At 41.0% G+C, this 18480-nt stretch overlaps 1 protein-coding gene and 1 long non-coding RNA gene across 5 annotated transcripts; both read left to right on the top strand.

Annotated features, from left to right (window-relative positions):
- Positions 1 to 7785: 7785 nt before the first annotated feature.
- Positions 7786 to 10813, top strand: LOC119500867. 4 transcript variants are annotated; one of them, XM_037790854.1, is made up of 5 exons: positions 7786 to 7897; positions 8481 to 8527; positions 8678 to 8947; positions 9002 to 9399; positions 10564 to 10813. In XM_037790854.1, the coding sequence occupies exons 3-5, from the start codon at positions 8828 to 8830 to the stop codon at positions 10607 to 10609; spliced, it is 564 nt and encodes a 187-aa protein (XP_037646782.1). In that variant the 5' UTR covers positions 7786 to 7897; positions 8481 to 8527; positions 8678 to 8827; the 3' UTR covers positions 10610 to 10813. The 4 variants fall into 4 exon arrangements, with proteins under 4 accessions (XP_037646782.1, XP_037646781.1, XP_037646780.1 ...); XM_037790853.1 differs by having other exon boundaries at positions 8678 to 8948; positions 8997 to 9399; XM_037790852.1 differs by having other exon boundaries at positions 8678 to 9007; positions 9038 to 9399.
- An 853-nt stretch (positions 10814 to 11666) lies between these two features.
- Positions 11667 to 13735, top strand: LOC119500874. The gene is made up of 3 exons (XR_005209701.1): positions 11667 to 12109; positions 12260 to 12672; positions 13603 to 13735. It is a non-coding gene; the product is annotated as an uncharacterized LOC119500874 (long non-coding RNA).
- The last annotated feature ends 4745 nt before the right edge of the window (positions 13736 to 18480 follow it).

Below are 18480 nucleotides of genomic sequence, written 5' to 3'. Positions count from 1 at the left end.
TTTGTCGAGAGCATAGATGAATGTAACAGCTTCAGTTCCCCGTCGGACAAGGCTGTTTGACGGCAAGGTAAAGCGGTGAAAATATTTAAAATATAGCATTCATTTAAACTGATCTTTTTTTTTTTTTTAGGTGAGGCTTTCAACATTCAAACTATCCATTTAACTTGAGACTCTAAAATCTTGACCTGAGACTTGATACTTGATTCCCTAAAGACTTAACTTGAGACTTGATACTTGATTCCCTAAAGACTTAATTTGAGATTGGGGAGTGAGTTCCAGAGCTTGGGAGCTGCCCTGGAGAATGCTCTGTCCCCAAAGCTGCGGAGTTTGGACATGGGGGTGGAGAGTAAACCAGCCGAGTAGCTACCAGCAGCTTGCTACCTGTGTCTGTGTGGCTCACTAAAGGTTACAATAATATGGAATGGAAATTTATGTGTGTGCGTGCATGCGTGCGTGTGTAGGTGTGTAGGCATGCAAAGAAAACAGACAGCTCAGACTAACAAGACATGTTGCTGATCAACTGATAAGAGCAAATGTTGACCGATGTTAGTTTTTGTGTGGCACAGACAATGCAGCCTTGCTATTAAAACAGAGGCGTTCACAGGGTGAACAGGTTGACTTCTTTGGAAACAGCCGGTATATGAACAGGGATGTCCCATGATGTTTTAACCTTTATTCAGAGTGAGGAAGTTGGCACAGCAGACCCATTTTTTCAGCAACCACCTCCTACTGCATTGGTATTAGTTTTACTGTTAGCTAGAGTGTTGATTGAGTGTGCAGTTGCTAGGGGGAAATAAGCAGAGAGGATCCAAACCTGCAACCTGTCAGTCTACTTCTTTAACCTTTAGGTGCAGAGTGTGTACATTTTGTCACCTCTGCAACGGTAAAAACATACAAACTCTGAAGATTGTCAGAATGAATCATTCACACTGCAAACACGTATGGCATGTCACAGTTTGTAATGTATATGGGGCTGAGCTCTCTTCCATTCATTATACCCTAATTCTGTGGAGAACAAATTAGTTATCAAAGTTCCAGATTTTTGCCCTTTTACTACTACTGCTGTCTCTGACATACCTGATTTTTTTCAAGTAGAGTTAAAGGTGTGGTTGTGAGGAATGTTTTGAGAGGTTTTATTGATTAAAAGGTGCGTGGGACTCTAAATGTATAATTACATACTGTATGACAATCTTCACATGTCATGGGAACATGTTTATTTGTGCAGCTGAGGTGCAGGGACATGTGATGGAAAAAGTACAAGATAAAACTATGGAGCTGGTTTAGCCAGTACTTTCTACTGTTATTTCTTTCAGTCTTGAGGGTGCCAAATGATAAGAAAGCTGCACCCACCTTTTTCACAACTTGAGACTTGACTCCCGAAGGACGTGACTTAACTTGAGACTTGACTACATAAAGGCTTGATTTGACTCTAAGACGTTACTTAACTTGAGACTTGACTCTCCAAAGACTTGACTTGAGACTTGACTCCTTAAGGATGTGGCTAAACTTGAGACTTGACTCCTGTCTAGGGTTAACAGGCCACTGTTAGAATGTTGAAATGCATTATGGGTAGACGAGGAGAAGAAAGGTAAATAAAGAGAACGCGCTAAGCAGCAGAGGTGTGGTCCCTGTTATTGGATTCAATTCGAATATCCCTGCTTAATTCAGGAGTAAGGCAGAGATATAACAACTCCCTAAAATCTTAGCCTGAGACTTGACTCCCTAAAGACTGAACTTGAGACTTGAGACCTCCTAAAATCTTGACCTGAGACTTGATACTTGACTCCCTAAAGACTTGACTTGAGACTTGACTCCTCAAGGATGTGACTAAACTTGAGACTTGACTCTCTGAAGACTTGACTTGAGACTCGATACTTGACTCTCTGAGTACTAGACTTGCCTTTACACTCTAAAGCAGAAACATTGAACTCTCAAGTAAGGAGCCACATAGCTTTAATGTTTACTTATTAGGCCTTAGTTATGCAAAATAATCACATTCAAAAGGAAAATGTTAAATTGCATTGCCATTTTTAGTTGTCAAAATTCAGACACCTAGATTTAGTCTGAACAGAAAGGAAGTCAAATTTGACCTCAAACTATTTTGAATAAGAACATTAAAAAACAAACTTAGAGTATTTGTTCGTTATCGCTCATTTTGTACACTACAGGATAGTTCAGTTTTCTTGATTTGTGAAGACAGGTAAGCATCATAAAGCCAAGTGTGTGTGCGTGTGCAGGTGTGTGAAGGCACGCAAACAAAACAGACAGATCAAACTAAAAGTCTTTCGTCAGTCTTCCGAGGACTTTTGTCTCCTGATAACATCACCCTGCTTGGCTATGAAGAAAATGTTTCAAACAAACAAACCGGCTTGTCAAACACGCTGTGCAGAGGACAAAAGACTTCAAAATGAACAGATTGGGTTACTAGCTGTAGATGTCAGTGCAGTCTCACAATGTTCACAACACCAATATAGTATTACAAATAACATGTAAATGCTAAATCAACATATTTGACGTATTCTCATTGTGTACATATAGCAACATTTACAGTACATGTACTTATCATACAGATCATACACATTGCCACTCACATACAGTACCCTCACAGTACAAACATCTTCTGATAAGAGGGAGGCACCGCCCCGGCCTGACGGACTGCTTCAGGTTCAGCTGTGGCTTCACATAAAAGGAGGTAGCAGGTAACAGCGGTGTTCATTGCCATCTCAGGTGGTTTTTATTTCTTGTGTAAGAAGACAGGGGATCTTTGGGACATGTGTGATCGACAAGGTAAATAACAGTTGCTTTTGGTTCATCTTCTCCTCTTTCTTCCAAATGTATTGAATGTGTATTACACACATTGACATTGACAGTCACTAAATATCAATTTATGACTAATTACAGAAGGACACGGTCAACACGGAGGCCATGGGCATGGACACGGACATGGACATGGCCATGGCCATGGCCACGGACATGGACATGGACATGGACATGGAGACGGAGATGGACATGGACATGGTCATGGACATGGTTGTTGCCAAAAACATGTACCCAAAGGACCTGGGTGCAAGCGGAGACGCAGGCGTAAGCCTGGCCACAAGCATCGCAATTGTCACAAGAAAGGAAAGGACCATCATGGGGTAAGCTTCAACAGAGCAGTGCTCAGTTCATTCACAACAGTGGATTTTGTTCAGGATTCAGAGAAACATGAAGCATAAAAGTTTTTTGCAATCCGACGTAATGAAAACAGGAATACTCTGTTATTGATCAAATGGTTTTTTTTCTTCTTTTGAACTGTATTTTCATTAACATACATTAACAGGCAATTCAAAAACAAAATTAACTTGAGATTGGGCTTCACTTGACATACATGCACATATAGATGAAATAACATCAAACCGAAGTATAACACACACATCTACCTACGCATATGTACATACAGAAATTAGACCTGGAAACAGTAAGATTCCTAACTAAGGTAGTCCATAACTGACACTAATATCTCTTTCTCAGTTTCTCCAGCATTTATTGGTAGGATTGCTTTTAAAGACACAGGCTGTCAGCAGGGTCCTAAAGAACCTCACTTTAACCGTCCAATCAAATTCTTTCCATACCTACCTCCCACTACCCCTGTGACGTCTAGATTCTAGACATTGATGTTTTCTCAGGCGTCATTGTCCTGTATTGTATTCAGCCCCAGTTTTGTCCTTTTGTCATGTAGAATATTATCTGGCGTGTCGAGCATTTTTGTAAACAGGGCCAGATTAATAGGCCATAGAGGCAGTCGTCTAGGGCACCACCTTCTGGGGGGTGCTGGTCACCTTCTAAAAAATGTTTTTTTAAATTGGACGCCCTTGCTTATTTTCTGCATTGAGGTAACAAATGAACAAATAAATAAAGGAAAAGAGAAATACACTTTTCACCCCTGTAACTCTCGTTGAAGTGAAACTGACTAAACACCTTTAATGTATTATAACAAATACAGTTATTCATGAAAATAAAAATCTTAATTTTTGTCTTAAAACCATTGTGATGTCTGATATGTGTAGCGGTTCACGGGGCTAGGGTTAGGGTTCTGGGGGGCTTAACCTTAACCCTAATCCTAGAGCAGCGCCACTGGCGGCGGCGGTGGTGGTGGGGGGCTCCAAATCTGAATTTTGCCTAGGGCAACCAAAAGGGCTAGAGCCCTATTTGCCCTATTTTTTTCAAATATAGGATATTTAGTTTTTGGTTGTTGCAGGGTGTATGAAATGTAATAAAATCTATATTGGTTGTTTGTTTTTTTAATATGATCCCGGTCTGTATTGTTTGTGATATAATGTCTAATGTGTAGATATCTAGATAGGTCACTTAAGGGTAAGCCAAACTTGTCAATAAAATGATTTTTTTAAAGGTTATTTTTCCAGAGGTAGGGCAGTGAGTACAGATGCTCCATCCTCCACTTTCACACAGTTACACACATTCACACCTGGACGTTGCTTGCTACAGTCTGATCTGTTGGTCAGTGGAGCAGTTGGGGATTTAGTGCCTGGTTGAGAGGGATGGACAAGTGCTAGTCTTTCCCTTCTCTGCCCACAGTTATCCTGTCTGCCCAAAGAGTGACCCTGTAACCCTTGGGACACAATTGCTCTCTTCCCTGCTCCAAAACTGAAAATTGTGACAAACTCATTGCAACTGTTTTGTCAAGAATTGAATGATAAGCTGATTGAATTGTTTTCTTTGTGCCGTAGTCCTCCAGCAGCTCTTGCAGCAGCAGCAGCAGCAGCAGCAGCAGCAGTGACTCTGACTAGATGAAGGTTCCTGGATGGGAAAAGAAAGAAGACAAATTACCACCTGCAAATCTTACACAGGAATCATGTATGACCTGAAAAACTTCTCATGTATGTTCTTGTCCCAAAAAAATGTATCCTAGCTTTTGTCCAAACGGACTGTTTTCACTGATTGTATGGTTTTATATCAAATACTAAGTTAATAAAGTTTAAAGTGAAAACAAATTGATGGATTCTCTTCACACAACTTCAGTTGTTCTGTCCTCTGAATGGTGGTGGTGGGACATTCCATTCTCTCTTAAGACACGTCACTGTATTCAAGGTTTGTTTGGTAGGCTGTGTTGGCTTTTCATAACTTTCGTCGCAATTTGCCTAACACTCTTAACAGCATACGACGCCCTCTATCCTTAGACCGCTTCAAATTATTCTGATGCAGTTTTAGTTTGTAGGATATTGAAACAATCCTGAGGGAAACCTCAGCGGGATGTGTGAGGGACGGTGGTAGGGTTGGGTGTGATAGTGATGTGCATTTCTGCCTGCAGTGGTGGCTGTTTAAGAGACACATATCTAAGGACTTATGATATCCATGTTTGTCAGGAAAACAATATTGCTATGTAATTCATTTAAAAAAAAACTCAATGATTGCCTGAGATTATTGTGGGAATGCTGATTCAGCATTCCCAGTATTGTTCTTCCAAGGTTTATTCAACTTCTTCAATCAACTATTTCTTCCGTACGTTTTTTGGCCTTTAACTAGTCCTGCATACTTTCAGCTACAGAAACCGTTCAACTATCAAAATATTCAGCTCTTTAAGGACATTAGTGCTATATCTTGACTTGTTTCAACTATTTATACTTTTTAAAATATTAAGCTTTTTCCACATTTTCTTTACAATGTAACTCAATGGAGAAAATCTTCAAATCCTCTTGAACCTACTCCACTTTGAAATGCTACTGCTTCCGCATACTTTCAGCTACAGACTTCATTTAAACTTTAAACGGGTTACAAGTCATTGAACTATTAAGCTATGATTCAGCTTTTTGATAACTTTTTTTAATTTATCGCAGTTTACGTTTTATGAAATTTTCAGACCGTTTCAGATTTTATAATGGGTGTGTATTGCGTGGGTCGTTATGGGCTAGAGTGTGTGACATCATCGTTAGAGTGCGGGAAAGCTTTGAAATCTTTTGAAAATTTTCTGAACAAATTGCTCCGTAGCCCATAATAGAAAATGTTTTCATCAAATTGTAGTACATTTTGTGCCGGTCGCAGTCATGTAGCTATGGAATCAGTCGGACTTACACATTTGTCTCTAGGGTCCCGAAAGTGAGAGTAAGTCCAACAAGCCACTCCATAGAGAGCAATGTTAAATCAGACGGGAAATGTCTGACAGAAAGTTGACAATGGCACTTTTCTAAACTGCTCCCATGATCCCATTTTTGACTCCACACACAAAAAAAATTACATCAATGCGTTCGGCAGAGACGCTTCTCTCTGATGATGACATTATTTTGCCGATTGGAATCACGGTTTTTGTCTGAGAGACACTTTTATGACATGTATGTCTCTGGTTAACTCCTATTATAAACTGTCTCATTGAGGGTGCAGTGGCCATCGCCACGGCAACGTTTGATTGCTGCTAGACAGCTGATTCACATTAGACAATCAGAGCAGGCTGACTAACACACACACACAAACACACACACACTTGCACACGCACGCACACACGCACACGCACGCATGCACACACGCACACAAACACGCACACAAACACACGCACACACACACACACACGCACAGTAACTGTATGTTAACAGGGAACTCAGGACAAGTTTTTTTTTCAAAATAAAATCTCTATAGAGTAACTCTATCTACTATATTTTGTCTAACGACTTAGAGTTTTAAAAGTTCTAGCTGTTACTACAACTATTACTAATACTACTACTGTTGCTGCTGCTGCTGCTACTAATACTACTAATACTACTACTACTGATACTACTACTGCCTCTGTTCCCACTGATTCTACTACTACTACTACTACTACTGCTTCTGTTCCTACTGATGCTACTGCTACTACTACAGCTGCTGCTCCTTCTGCTACTACTGCTACTACTACAGCTGCTGCTTCTTGTGCTACTACTACTACTACTACTATGATTACTACTACTATTGCTACTACTACTGCTTTTGCTACTAATACTACTACTACTACCACTACTACTATTCTACTGTTACTGCTACTACTACTACCAGTGATGTTACTGCTACCACTACTGCTCCTATTACTACTGCTCCTGCAGCTGTTCCTACTGCCTCAACGACTACTACTACTACTCTTACTACTACTACTACTACTGCTCCTGCTCCTTCTGCTACTACTACTACTACTCCTACTGCTACTTTCCACCCAAATACCACTTTCTGTGTAGCAACTTATAGATTTTAAAGGTTCATTCAGTGAAAATACTATTTCTGTCCAAGCACTTGTAGTTTTAAAGGTCTATTTCACCCAAATAATACTCTCTCTCTCTGTCTCTGTTTGTGTTTAGCAATGCAGTTCATCTGTCTGATATACATACAAAGCATTTCTTCTTTCCGCCTATTCAGGAAAATTAAAATGTACCACTTTTGACAGTATTACAGTTTAGCTTCCAGCTTTTCTAGCAATGTATTTCAGCTCTTAGCTTCTTTAGATAATGCAGTTCAGCTTCCAACTCTGCCAGTTGTATATTTCATCTTCTAGGGTTTTCAGCAGTGCAGTGCAATGCATTTGAGCTTTAACATTTTTAGGCAAGTCATTTCACATTTCTGCATTTTCAGCAATGCTTTGCAATAAATTTCAGCTGTCAGCATTACCACGCATTTTCAGCAGGAAATGCATTTTCTAGTTACCATTATTGCTTATCTGGTGCCACATGGTGACAAAAATAATAGCTATGTTATAAATAGTAATAAAATCTCAAGCGTATATTTAAACATGTCACAAAAATGCATTGTTGGTGAGAGTTTAGGCTCTGCCCCCGACGATAGCTATTGGGGCATTTTTTCTAGCTGAGGTGTGGCTTCATATAAAAGGAAGGAAGAGCCAGCTCACTGCTGTGTCTGTGGAGCTGCACTCCAGCACACGGTAAGTTCACTAGTAGCTATTTTGGCAAAAGTACCATAAACTGTGTGTGTGTGTGTGTGTGTGTGTGTGTGTGTGTGTGTGTGCGTGCGTGCGTGCGTGCGTGTGCGTGTGCGTGTGCATGCGTGTTGTGGTTTTTGGTCATGTATTTCCTTTGTTGACTGTATTGCATTATTTTGTGGTCATGTCTTTATCATTAATCTCCCTCGTGATTAATGGTAGCTGGTAGCTTTGTCTTTATACAGTCATATGACACATGGCTTTGTTTTTTTAGTTTTTTTATTATTGACAAAATGATAATATACAAAATAATTCCAGTAAATAGTAGCAGCACATACAGAACATATATGAGTGGTACTGATACGAGGCTTTGTGATATATTTACTACAAATGGCATGAGGCAATACTTGCGACCTGCACTGCCTGTTTTGCAACATTTTACAAGCCCACTGTCTTTGCCTCAGAGGACTGCAGTTGCTTTGTTTCTGCACAATCTTGCATTTTAGGTTTTACAACCGCTCATGAAAAGTCCTTTATTTTCTTATGTTAAGAGGGGATTTGTGTGCATTTAAGTGTCTTCGTTCAGTTTCAGGGTTTGGATCTGGAATTTTGAGATGTTCGGGAATAATGGAGGTAAATCACTCTCTTTTTCACTTTTACTAAAACCCCAGCTCTGTCCATTATGTCAGATTTTTTTATAGAATTTTCAGGAGCAAAAATTGACATCAAGTGTATACAAACTGAATGAGAAAATGATGAGCCCCACCCCTTTTGTTTGACCAGGAAACCAGTATCCCACTGGCTTTAATCCTCAGCCAATGCCAGGAGGATACAATCCTCAATATCCACCAGGCACTGCCCAACCCCAACCCTGCCCTGCTCAGCCTAGTGTTCCGCCTGCGTGCTATCCTGTAGCCCCACCTTCTGGAGGGTATGAACCAAGCTGTTGTTCTGATGGGCACGGACATGGTCATGATCATGGTCATGGGCACGGACATGGTCATGATCATGGCCATGGGCACGGACACGGACACGGTCATGATCATGGTCATGGTCACGGGCACGGACATGGTCATGATCATGGTCACGGACACGGACATGATCATGGTCATGGTCACGGGCACGGACATGGTCATGATCATGGTCACGGACACGGACATGATCATGGTCATGGACACGGGCACGGACATGATCATGATCATGGTCATGGACACGGGCACGGACATGATCATGAACATGGTCATGGACACGGGCACGGACATGATCATGAACATGGTCATGGACACGGGCACGGACATGATCATGGTCATGGTCATGGTCATGGTCATGGTCATGATCATGGTCATGGGCATGGACATGGGCGTGGACGTGGACGTGGACGTGGTCATGGTCATGGGCACGGGCACGGGCACGGGCACGGGCAGAACGAGTATGGTTATGGCCGCAGACACAAGAATGGTCACATGCATAACCAATGCCACAAGAAAGGAAAGAAGTGTCACGGGGTAAGTTCCAGTTGATTTATTGATCAATGTAAAGAGCAAATGATGGCGTCTCTATTGTATCAACCATACTGTATCACAGTCCACTGACATTAAGTTGCTAATCACACTCATGCAAGTAATCGAAATGTTAGTTCAACAATGAGATACAATTTATTCACAAATCCCATTCTTAAGCAAGCTAAAACGAATGCAGTCTAATACAACAGTCCTGCACTAAATCCTAACTCAAGGTTATTATGTGAATCTGTTGGATCTATGGGGTGGACATAATAGTAGAAACACCTGTCACATGAGGTTTACTCATGTGCTGCTGCTCACAATTTCTATTCGTCCAACAGTTTGCTTCTTTAAAAGATATTAAGTAAGATGTTATCATGACAGCAACAGTCCTGGACCCTAATGGTTTTAATTTGATTTTGCCTTGGCCTTTCCAACAAGTCCTCAGTCTAAAATGTCAAATTAAGCCATCTGTCAGTGTCTTCCAAAGCAACTCATTTGACTCTTCCCTAACCTTAACCTTAACCCCTAGAGTGGCGCCACTGGCGGCGGCGGTGGTGGTGGGAGGCTCCAAATCAGAATTTTGCCTATAGGGCAACCAAAAGGGCTAGAGCCCTATTTGCCCTATTTGTAAATATAGAATATTTAGTTTTTGGTTGTTGCAGGGTGTATACAATGTAATAAAATCTATATTGGTTGTTTTTTTTTTTTAATATGATCCCGGTCTGTATTGTTTGTGATATAGTATCTAATGTGTAGATATCTATATAGGTCACTTGAGGGTAAGCCAAACTTGTCAATAAACTATTTTTTTAAAAGGTTATTTTTCCAGAGGTAGGGCAGTGAGTACAGATGCTCCATCCTCCACTTTCACACAGTTACACACAATCACACCCGGACGTTGCTTGCTACAGTACAACCGCAGTCTGATCTGTTGGCCAGTGGAGCAGTTGGGGATTTAGTGCCTTGTTGAGAGGGATGGACAAGTGCTAGTCTTTCCCTTCTCTGCCCACAGTTATCCTGTCTGCCCAAAGAGTGACCCTGTAACCCTTGGGACACAATTGCTCTCTTCCCTAATCCAAAACTGGAAATTGTGCCAAACTCATTGCAACTGTTTTGTCAAGAATTGAATGATTAGCTGATAGAATTGTTTTCTTTGTGCCGTAGTCTTCCAGCAGCTCTTGCAGCAGCAGCAGTGACTCTGACTAGATGAAGGGTCCTGGATGGGAAAAGAAAGAAGACAAGTAACCACCTACAAACCTTAGACCAGAATCACGTATAACCGGAAAAACTTCTCATGTATGTTCTCGTCCCAAAAAAATGTATACAAGCTTTTGTCAAAACGGACTGTTTTCATTCACTGATTGTATGGCTTTATATCAAATACTAGGTTAATAAAGTTTAAAGTGAAAACAAATTGATGGATTCTCTCCACACAACTTCAGTTGTTCTGTCCTCTGAATGGTGGTGGTGGGACATTCGATTCTCTCTTAAGACACGTCACTGTATTCAAGGTTTGTTTGGTAGGCTGTGTTGGCTTCTCATAACTTCCGTTGCAATTTGCCAAACACTCTTAACAGCATACGACGCCCTCTATCCTTAAACCCCATCAAATTATTCTGATGCAGTTTTAGTTTGTAGGATATGGAAACAATCCTGGGGGAAACCTCAGCTGGATGTGTGAGGGACGGTGGTGGGGTTGGGTGTGATAGTGGTGTGCATTTCTGCCTGCGGCGTTGGCTGTAAGAGACACATATCTAAGGACTTGTATGGTATCCATGTTTGTCAGGAAACGAATATTGCTATGTAATTCATTTAAAAAAAAACCTCAATGATGCTATGAGTTTGCCTGAGATTATGACAATTATTGCTTATCTGGTGGCAAGTGGTGACAAAAATAATAGCTATGTTATAAATAGTAACCAAATCTCAAGCGTATATTTAAACACGTCACAAAAATGCATTGTTGGTGAGAGTTTAGGCTCTACCCCCGATGATAGCCATTGGCATTTATTCTAGCTGAGGTGTGGCTTTATATAAAACGAAGAGCCAGCTGATTGCTGTGTATGCGGCGCTGCACTCCAGCACACGGTAAGTTCACTAGTAGCTATCTTGGCAAAAGTACCATAAAGTGTTTGTGTGTGTGTGTGTGTGTGTGTGTGGGGGGGGGAGGAGGGTTGGGGGGGGTGGGGAGGGGGGGGGGGGGGGGGGGGGGGTCATGTGGGTCATTTGTGGTCATGTATTTCCTTTGTTGACTGTATTGCATTATTTTGTGCTCATGTCTTTATCATTAATCTCCCTCGTGACTGGTAGCTTTGTCTTTATACAGTCATGTGACACATGGCTTTGTTTGTTTGTTTTTATTATTGACAAAATGATAATATACTAAATAATTCCAGTAAATAGTAGCAGCACATACAGAACAGATATGAGTGGTACTGATACGAGGCTTTGTGATATATTTACTACAAATGGCATGACACTATACTTGCGACCTGCACTGCCTGTTTTGCAACATTTTATAAGCAAACTGTCTTTGCCTCAGGGGACCGCAACTGCTATGTTTCTGCACAATGTTGCATTTCAGGTTTTACAACTCTCATGAAAAGTCATTTATTTTCTTATGTTAAGAGGGGATTTGTGTGCATTTAAGTGTCTTCTTTCAGTTTCAGGGTTTGGATCTGGAATTTTGAGATGTCCGGGAATAACGGAGGTAAATCACTCTCTTTTTCACTTTTACTTAAACCCCGGCTCTGTCCATTATGTCAGACTTTTTTATTGAATTTTAAGGAGCAAAAATTGACATCAAGTGTATACAAACTGAATGAGGAAATGATGAGCCCCACCCCTTTTGCTTGACCAGGAAACCAGTATCCCACTGGTTTTAATCCCCAGCCAATACCAGGAGGATACAATCCTCAATATCCACCAGGCACTGCCCCACCTCAACCCTACCCTCCTCAGGCCTACCCTCCTCAGCCCTACCCTCCTCAGCCCTACGCTCCTCAACCTGGTGTTCCGCCTGCATACTATCCTGTAGCCCCACCTTCTGGAGGTGTTCATGTTCATGTTCATGGTCATGGATATGGGCATGGACATGTGCTTGGACGTGGACGTGGACGTGGACGTGGACGTGGGTGTGTGCGTGGTCGTGGACTTTGGCATTGACACGGTCATGGGCACGGGGATGGGCATCACGGGTATGGGTATGGCCACAGACACAAGCATGGTCACATGCATGGCCAATGCAACAAGAAAGGAAAAAAGTGTCACGGGGTAAGTTCCAGTTGATTTATTGATCAATGTAAAGAGCAAATGATGGAGCCTCTATTGTATCAACCATACTGTATCACAGTCCACTGATATTAAGTTGCTAATCACACTCGTGCAAGTAATGGAAATGTTAGTTCAACAATGAGATACAGTTTATTCACAAATCCCATTCTTAAGTAAGCTAAAACGAATGCTGTCTAATACAACAGTCCTGCACTAAATCCTAACTCAAGGTTATTATGTGAATCTGTTGGATCTATGGAGTGGACATAATAGTAGAAACACCTGTCACATGAGGTTTACTCATGTGCTGCTGCTCACAATTTCTATTTGTCCAACAGTTTGCTTCTTTAAAAGATATTAAGTAAGATCTTATCATGACAGCAACAGTCCTGGACTCTAATGGTTTTAATTTGATTTTGCCTTGGCCTTTTCCAACAAGTCCTCAGTCTAAAATGACAAATTAAGTAATTGTCATCATTAAATCATCATTAAACATAATGAGAGATCACCATAAAGTGGCAACAATCAATATTTGTTAGAATAACAATGGATCAAATGACTGTCACATGAGGTGTCACTTTACCGCTCTCTTCAGCTCTACAAACCAACCACTTCTGGTTCAGGTTTAAGGTTGAGCATGGCCCTAACCGAAAAAAACATAAACAGAAAAGCAGCAATCAAAGTCATTCTGAGATAGAAAATGAAAAGGCAGTGAAAAATTAAGTGTTAAAGACTAATTTTATAAATGGAAATATATTCGTCATCCAAAGACACACTAATGAAACTGAATTCATTATTCACTCATCACTTTATTAATTTCACAACAGTGTTATTGATTATATCATTCAATTGTGAATGCATAACTTCATTAATTCACTGTCTGACACGTCATCACTGAATGAAATAATAATATTTGTCCCTGCTGTATAGTACTCCAGCAGCTCCTGCAGCAGCGATTTGGACTAGATGAAGATGTCTGGAAGGAAACAAGACAAGGTGGCACCTGGAAAGCTTCAACCTGCTACCTTACAGTATATAATAATAAACTGTTCATTTGACCACCCACATGTCAAAGCATGTTTTTTTTCCTTTTGTTCAAATGTTGGGCTGATCAATGTGAAGTTAAAGCAGCAGTAGGCAAGATTGGAGCAAATATGATGAAAACGCTCACTATGTCCTGACAGGAGTGCATTAGACAGGTATCTAAAAAAAAGAAAATCATGTGCCTCTGGTGTCCTCTGGTGTCCTCTGGTGTCCTCTGGTGTCCTCTGGTGCTCCTAACGGCATCTGCAAGATTTCACAGACCGGAGGAAAACAACCAATCAGAGCCGAGCTGGAGCCTGTCGTCTCTGAGCAGCTGTCAATCACTCACAAACTCCGATCAAACGGTCAAACTAGATTTTTTAAAGCCTGAAAACAGAGCCATGAGGAGGTGAAGAAGTCTAATTTCCTCTCAGAACACTTGAATTACAATATACTGAAAGGTTATTGTGGAATTTGTGCCCGATGATGCCAAAGACATTCTGCCTACTGCAGGTTTAAAGTCAGGTTTAGCTGCCACATATTATGAAGTGTTAAGCCAATACATTTTAAAGTGAAAACAACAGACTATGGTAGGTTACCAGCAGTATTGCTTTTCTGAAAAGGACCTTTACAGTAGTCCTTGTGCAACATAGTGTATGCTTTTGATGTATTAGACACTGATCTTATGTCCCCTTGTGATAAACAGCATAAAACTGGTTTCTTTTTTTTACAAAAGCAAGTCATCTCTACGATGCACCTGCCTCTTAATTCTCTATTTTCATTTGACCTCATGGTTTCCTATTACACTGTGTGTGTTATCTATCAGTGTGTTTTCATATTATCTTTATTTACCGAGGGAGCGTTGAATCAAGACCTTTGTTCTGCAGTGTTTTTCACTAATAGTTACACACCGTGCTGCTCCCCAGCACATTCACATCCATCCTATTTTAATCACCTATTTTATCACTGTGAATCTGTCATTTGTGCTATTTATGGTCTATGGTTGATTTAATCTTTGACACATAGATGAGTGTAATATGATCAGCAGCTATACTCTTTTTAGTGCATAACACTAAGGCAGAGTAGCCTTGTGCCTTTTTGTGTAAATGTAAACTGGATGGCGGGCCAAGTAAACTGTGCGCATGGATTATTACAAATTCTCATTGGGCAAGCAACTGCTGCTTCTGCTACCGCACTGCCTTCTATGGAGCCAAACTTTCAAACAGGCTGCACATCTGGCCCAACCCCAATCAGTGGAATTTTGTGTTTGACAGTGCAGTGTACTCTACTGTGATTAATACAGTATTAATTGATTTCATGTTTAAACTTGGATCTATTGCTTTCTGTCTGATTAGAGTCATTCATATATGAATCATTTAAAGCAGCAGTATTGGAGCAAATGTGATTAAAAAAGTTATTTTCATATAACGATCAATATATCCTGACAGTAGTGCATGACACTGGTAATCTGAAAAAAAACAACTCATGTGCCTCTGTGTCCTCTGGTGCTCCTAATGGCATCTGCAAGATTTCACAGACCGGAGGAAAACAACCAATCAGAGCTGATCTGGAGCCTTGCCGTCTCTGAGCAGCTGTCAATCACTCACAAACTCTGACCAAACGGTCAAACTAGGCAGCGCTGTTCAGATATGAATCAATATTCTCTTACTGTAATGCCTATTTCTCTCCTCAAATGTTCTCAGAAACATCTAGTAGTGTACTGTTTAGCTGTAAAATGAGAAATTTTGTGACCTGGCAGCCATGTTGAGATCAGTTGAAGAAATACCAAGCAGCACCGCCCACCAGCTGGAGCACACTTTCTCATTTTACAGCTAAACAGTACACTACAAGATGTTTCTGAAAACGTCTGAAGCGAGAAACAGGCATTACAGTAACAGAATATTGATTCATATTTGATCAGCGCTGCCTAATTTGACCGTTTGATCGCAGTTTGTGAGTGATTGACAGCTGGCTCTGTTGAATGAACAGCCAATAGGAACGCTCTCTCCCTGAAATGACCTGTGATTGGCCAAAGCCTCCCGTCATGGGCTAGATTTTTTAAAGCCTCAAAACAGAGCCATGAGGAGGAGCAGAAGTCTAGTTTTCTCTCAGAACACTTGAATTACAATATGCTAAAATGTTATTATGGAATTTTTGCCCAATGATGCCAAAAACATTCTGCCTACTGCCACTTTAAGACTGTTGAGTTGGTATTTGTGCAAATAATCGTCTTATCTAAAACCCAAGAGCTCAAGATAAAAATGGATCCAAATGTTTCAAATGTTATGAGATTGCAAATGATGAAAACATCTGTCATTGCCAGACAATAAGATTAGTAGTAAACCAGATTGTTAAATAGGAAAGTACAACGCAATTTCAGAAGTTTTTGTTTGGGTGTGTGTATCCATATCTTGGTTTATATTGACTGTATGTTAAAGATTATACACACACTCACACACCCATTTAGGTCACCGAGCAAAAATGTTGTGGTGGGAGTTCAGGCACTGCCCCCAGCGCCACAGGTGAAGTGGACTGCGCATAAAAAGGAGCAGCAGGTGACGGCTGCGACTGTGGATCGGCTCTCCAGCATACAGTAAGTTCACCTCTAAAACTCTGCTGAGGATTTGCAGTTCTCTCAGGTTTTTAAAGATAGAACCATTGCATATGTGTGTGAAAGACGAACTGTGCTGATTTGTTTAAAGTGTTTTTTGTTTTTCTTTGCTTTCAGGATCTGTGGTTTCATCTGAGGTTTCAAAATGTACGGACACAACCAAGGTAAATAACACAACCACTTTCAAATGAATGAATATGCTTTACATACTTGATATTCACTTTAACTTCCTGATTTCTCTTCTCTACTTATGTTTAGGAAACCAGTACCCTCCTGGTTACCCGAACCAGCCCCAGCAGATGCCAGGGGGATACCCTCAATATCCTCCAGGCACTGTCCCACCACCACACGGCCCTCCTCAGCCCCACAGTCCATACGGAGGTCAACCTGGAGGCCAACACGGAGGCCAATACGGGGGCCAACACGGAGGTCCACATGGAGGCCAACAAGGAGGCCAATACGGGGGCCAACACGGAGGTCCACATGGAGGCCAACAAGGAGGCCAATACGGGGGCCAACACGGAGGTCCACATGGAGGCCAACAAGGAGGCCAATACGGGGGCCAACACGGAGGTCCACATGGAGGCCAACAAGGAGGCCAATACGGGGGCCAACACGGAGGTCCACACGGAGGCCAACACGGAGGTCCACATGGAGGCCAACACGGAGGCCAACACGGAGGCCAACACGGACCCGGACCTGGTTATGGTCACGGCCAAGGACATGGACACGGACCTGAGCACGGACAGTGCCACGGACAGGGCCATGGACATGGGCACAAGCACAAGCATAAGAATGGTCACAAGCATGGCCAATGTCACAAGAAAGGAAAGGACTGTCACGGGGTAAGATTCAGTTATTTTCTCAAATATGATGTATATATGCATGTTGGTTTATTTGCTCCAGAAATTAGATTTTATTTAGAATTTGAACATTGAAAAATGTGTGCAATGCAACCTAATGTGAATTAATCACAGGAAGTGCTCTATTATAGTTCCAATATTAGCTAATTATTCCAAATTTTGGAATAATTAGCCAATAAATGAATGACAGCCTGTCATTTTTATATTCTCAAATGTAACGTAGACAAAACAAACTTCACATGGGTTTGTAGATGATTGAAGTGATTCATTGATGTGTGTGTTGTGTTCATCCTTGCTGTAGAACTCCAGCAGCTCCTGCAGCAGTGACTCTGACTAGATGAAGATATCTGGATTGGAGGAGAAACAAGACAAGTTGGCACCTGGAAACATCCATCCTCCTACCCTATATTAGAATCAATATTTTACTGCCTAAATGTTTCTTCACATATAATCTTTAAAAAGTATATTTGTAGGCAATCAAACACCTGTATTTTTACACAAATGTGCTCATAAATGTAAACAGATTTTCTGACTCTCACCTGACAGGCATCCAGGATCCAACAATGCTGGATGTTTGATTTTAGATCAGCCATGCCATGACTTGTTGACATGGTATGATGCAGTATATGCTTTTCTTAACATTTCATAACTTTGGTGTATGAGACACATTACGGGCATTATTGTATCGATGATTGTGTTTGTGAGAAACGTAGTAAAAGGGCTTTCTATGTATGATAAATGCTAGTAAAGTAACAATGCAATGTCTTTGTCTCCTTCTTCTTAATGCACCCATTTGCTACTGTGGCTAATGTCACCAAGTTGTGTTTTTTATTTGCCCAGGGAATGTAGACTGAGCACATTCGCTCAGCCACACCTCGGTCACAGCAGCACATCACACCCTGCACCTGCCAGTGCAGTCACCCTAATCTCATTTTGATTGCGTGTGCAATCAAACACTTGTTCATGTAGATATCCACCCTTTTAAATGACAAGTTCACATAGTCTTTGAGAGATTCTTGTTCTTGAATTTAACTTATTTTTCTTTCTTTTTTTAACTTGCACAATATTTGTAATGAGTGGTGGAAGATGCATGCAGATTCTTTACGTAAGTAAAAGTATGCAATGCGTCGCTTAAAATACTCAAAGCCATGCATTCATAATTTTATTTAAGTAAAAGTCTAGTAGGGTGGAGTCAGGTAGAATGGGCCAGATAAGGTTGGAGCATCATTGCCCTTTAAAATTGTACAGCCAATCATAATAACTGATCTTGCATTGTTGCTACAACATTAGTTGACATGAAACAATCGTTTT

This window comes from Sebastes umbrosus, chromosome 13 (genome assembly GCF_015220745.1).
Source record: "Sebastes umbrosus isolate fSebUmb1 chromosome 13, fSebUmb1.pri, whole genome shotgun sequence".
In the NCBI taxonomy this organism is placed as follows: Eukaryota; Metazoa; Chordata; class Actinopteri; order Perciformes; family Sebastidae; genus Sebastes; species Sebastes umbrosus.
Note: the sequence above shows the minus strand (reverse complement) of the source record. Positions and strands in the feature narration are given on the sequence as shown.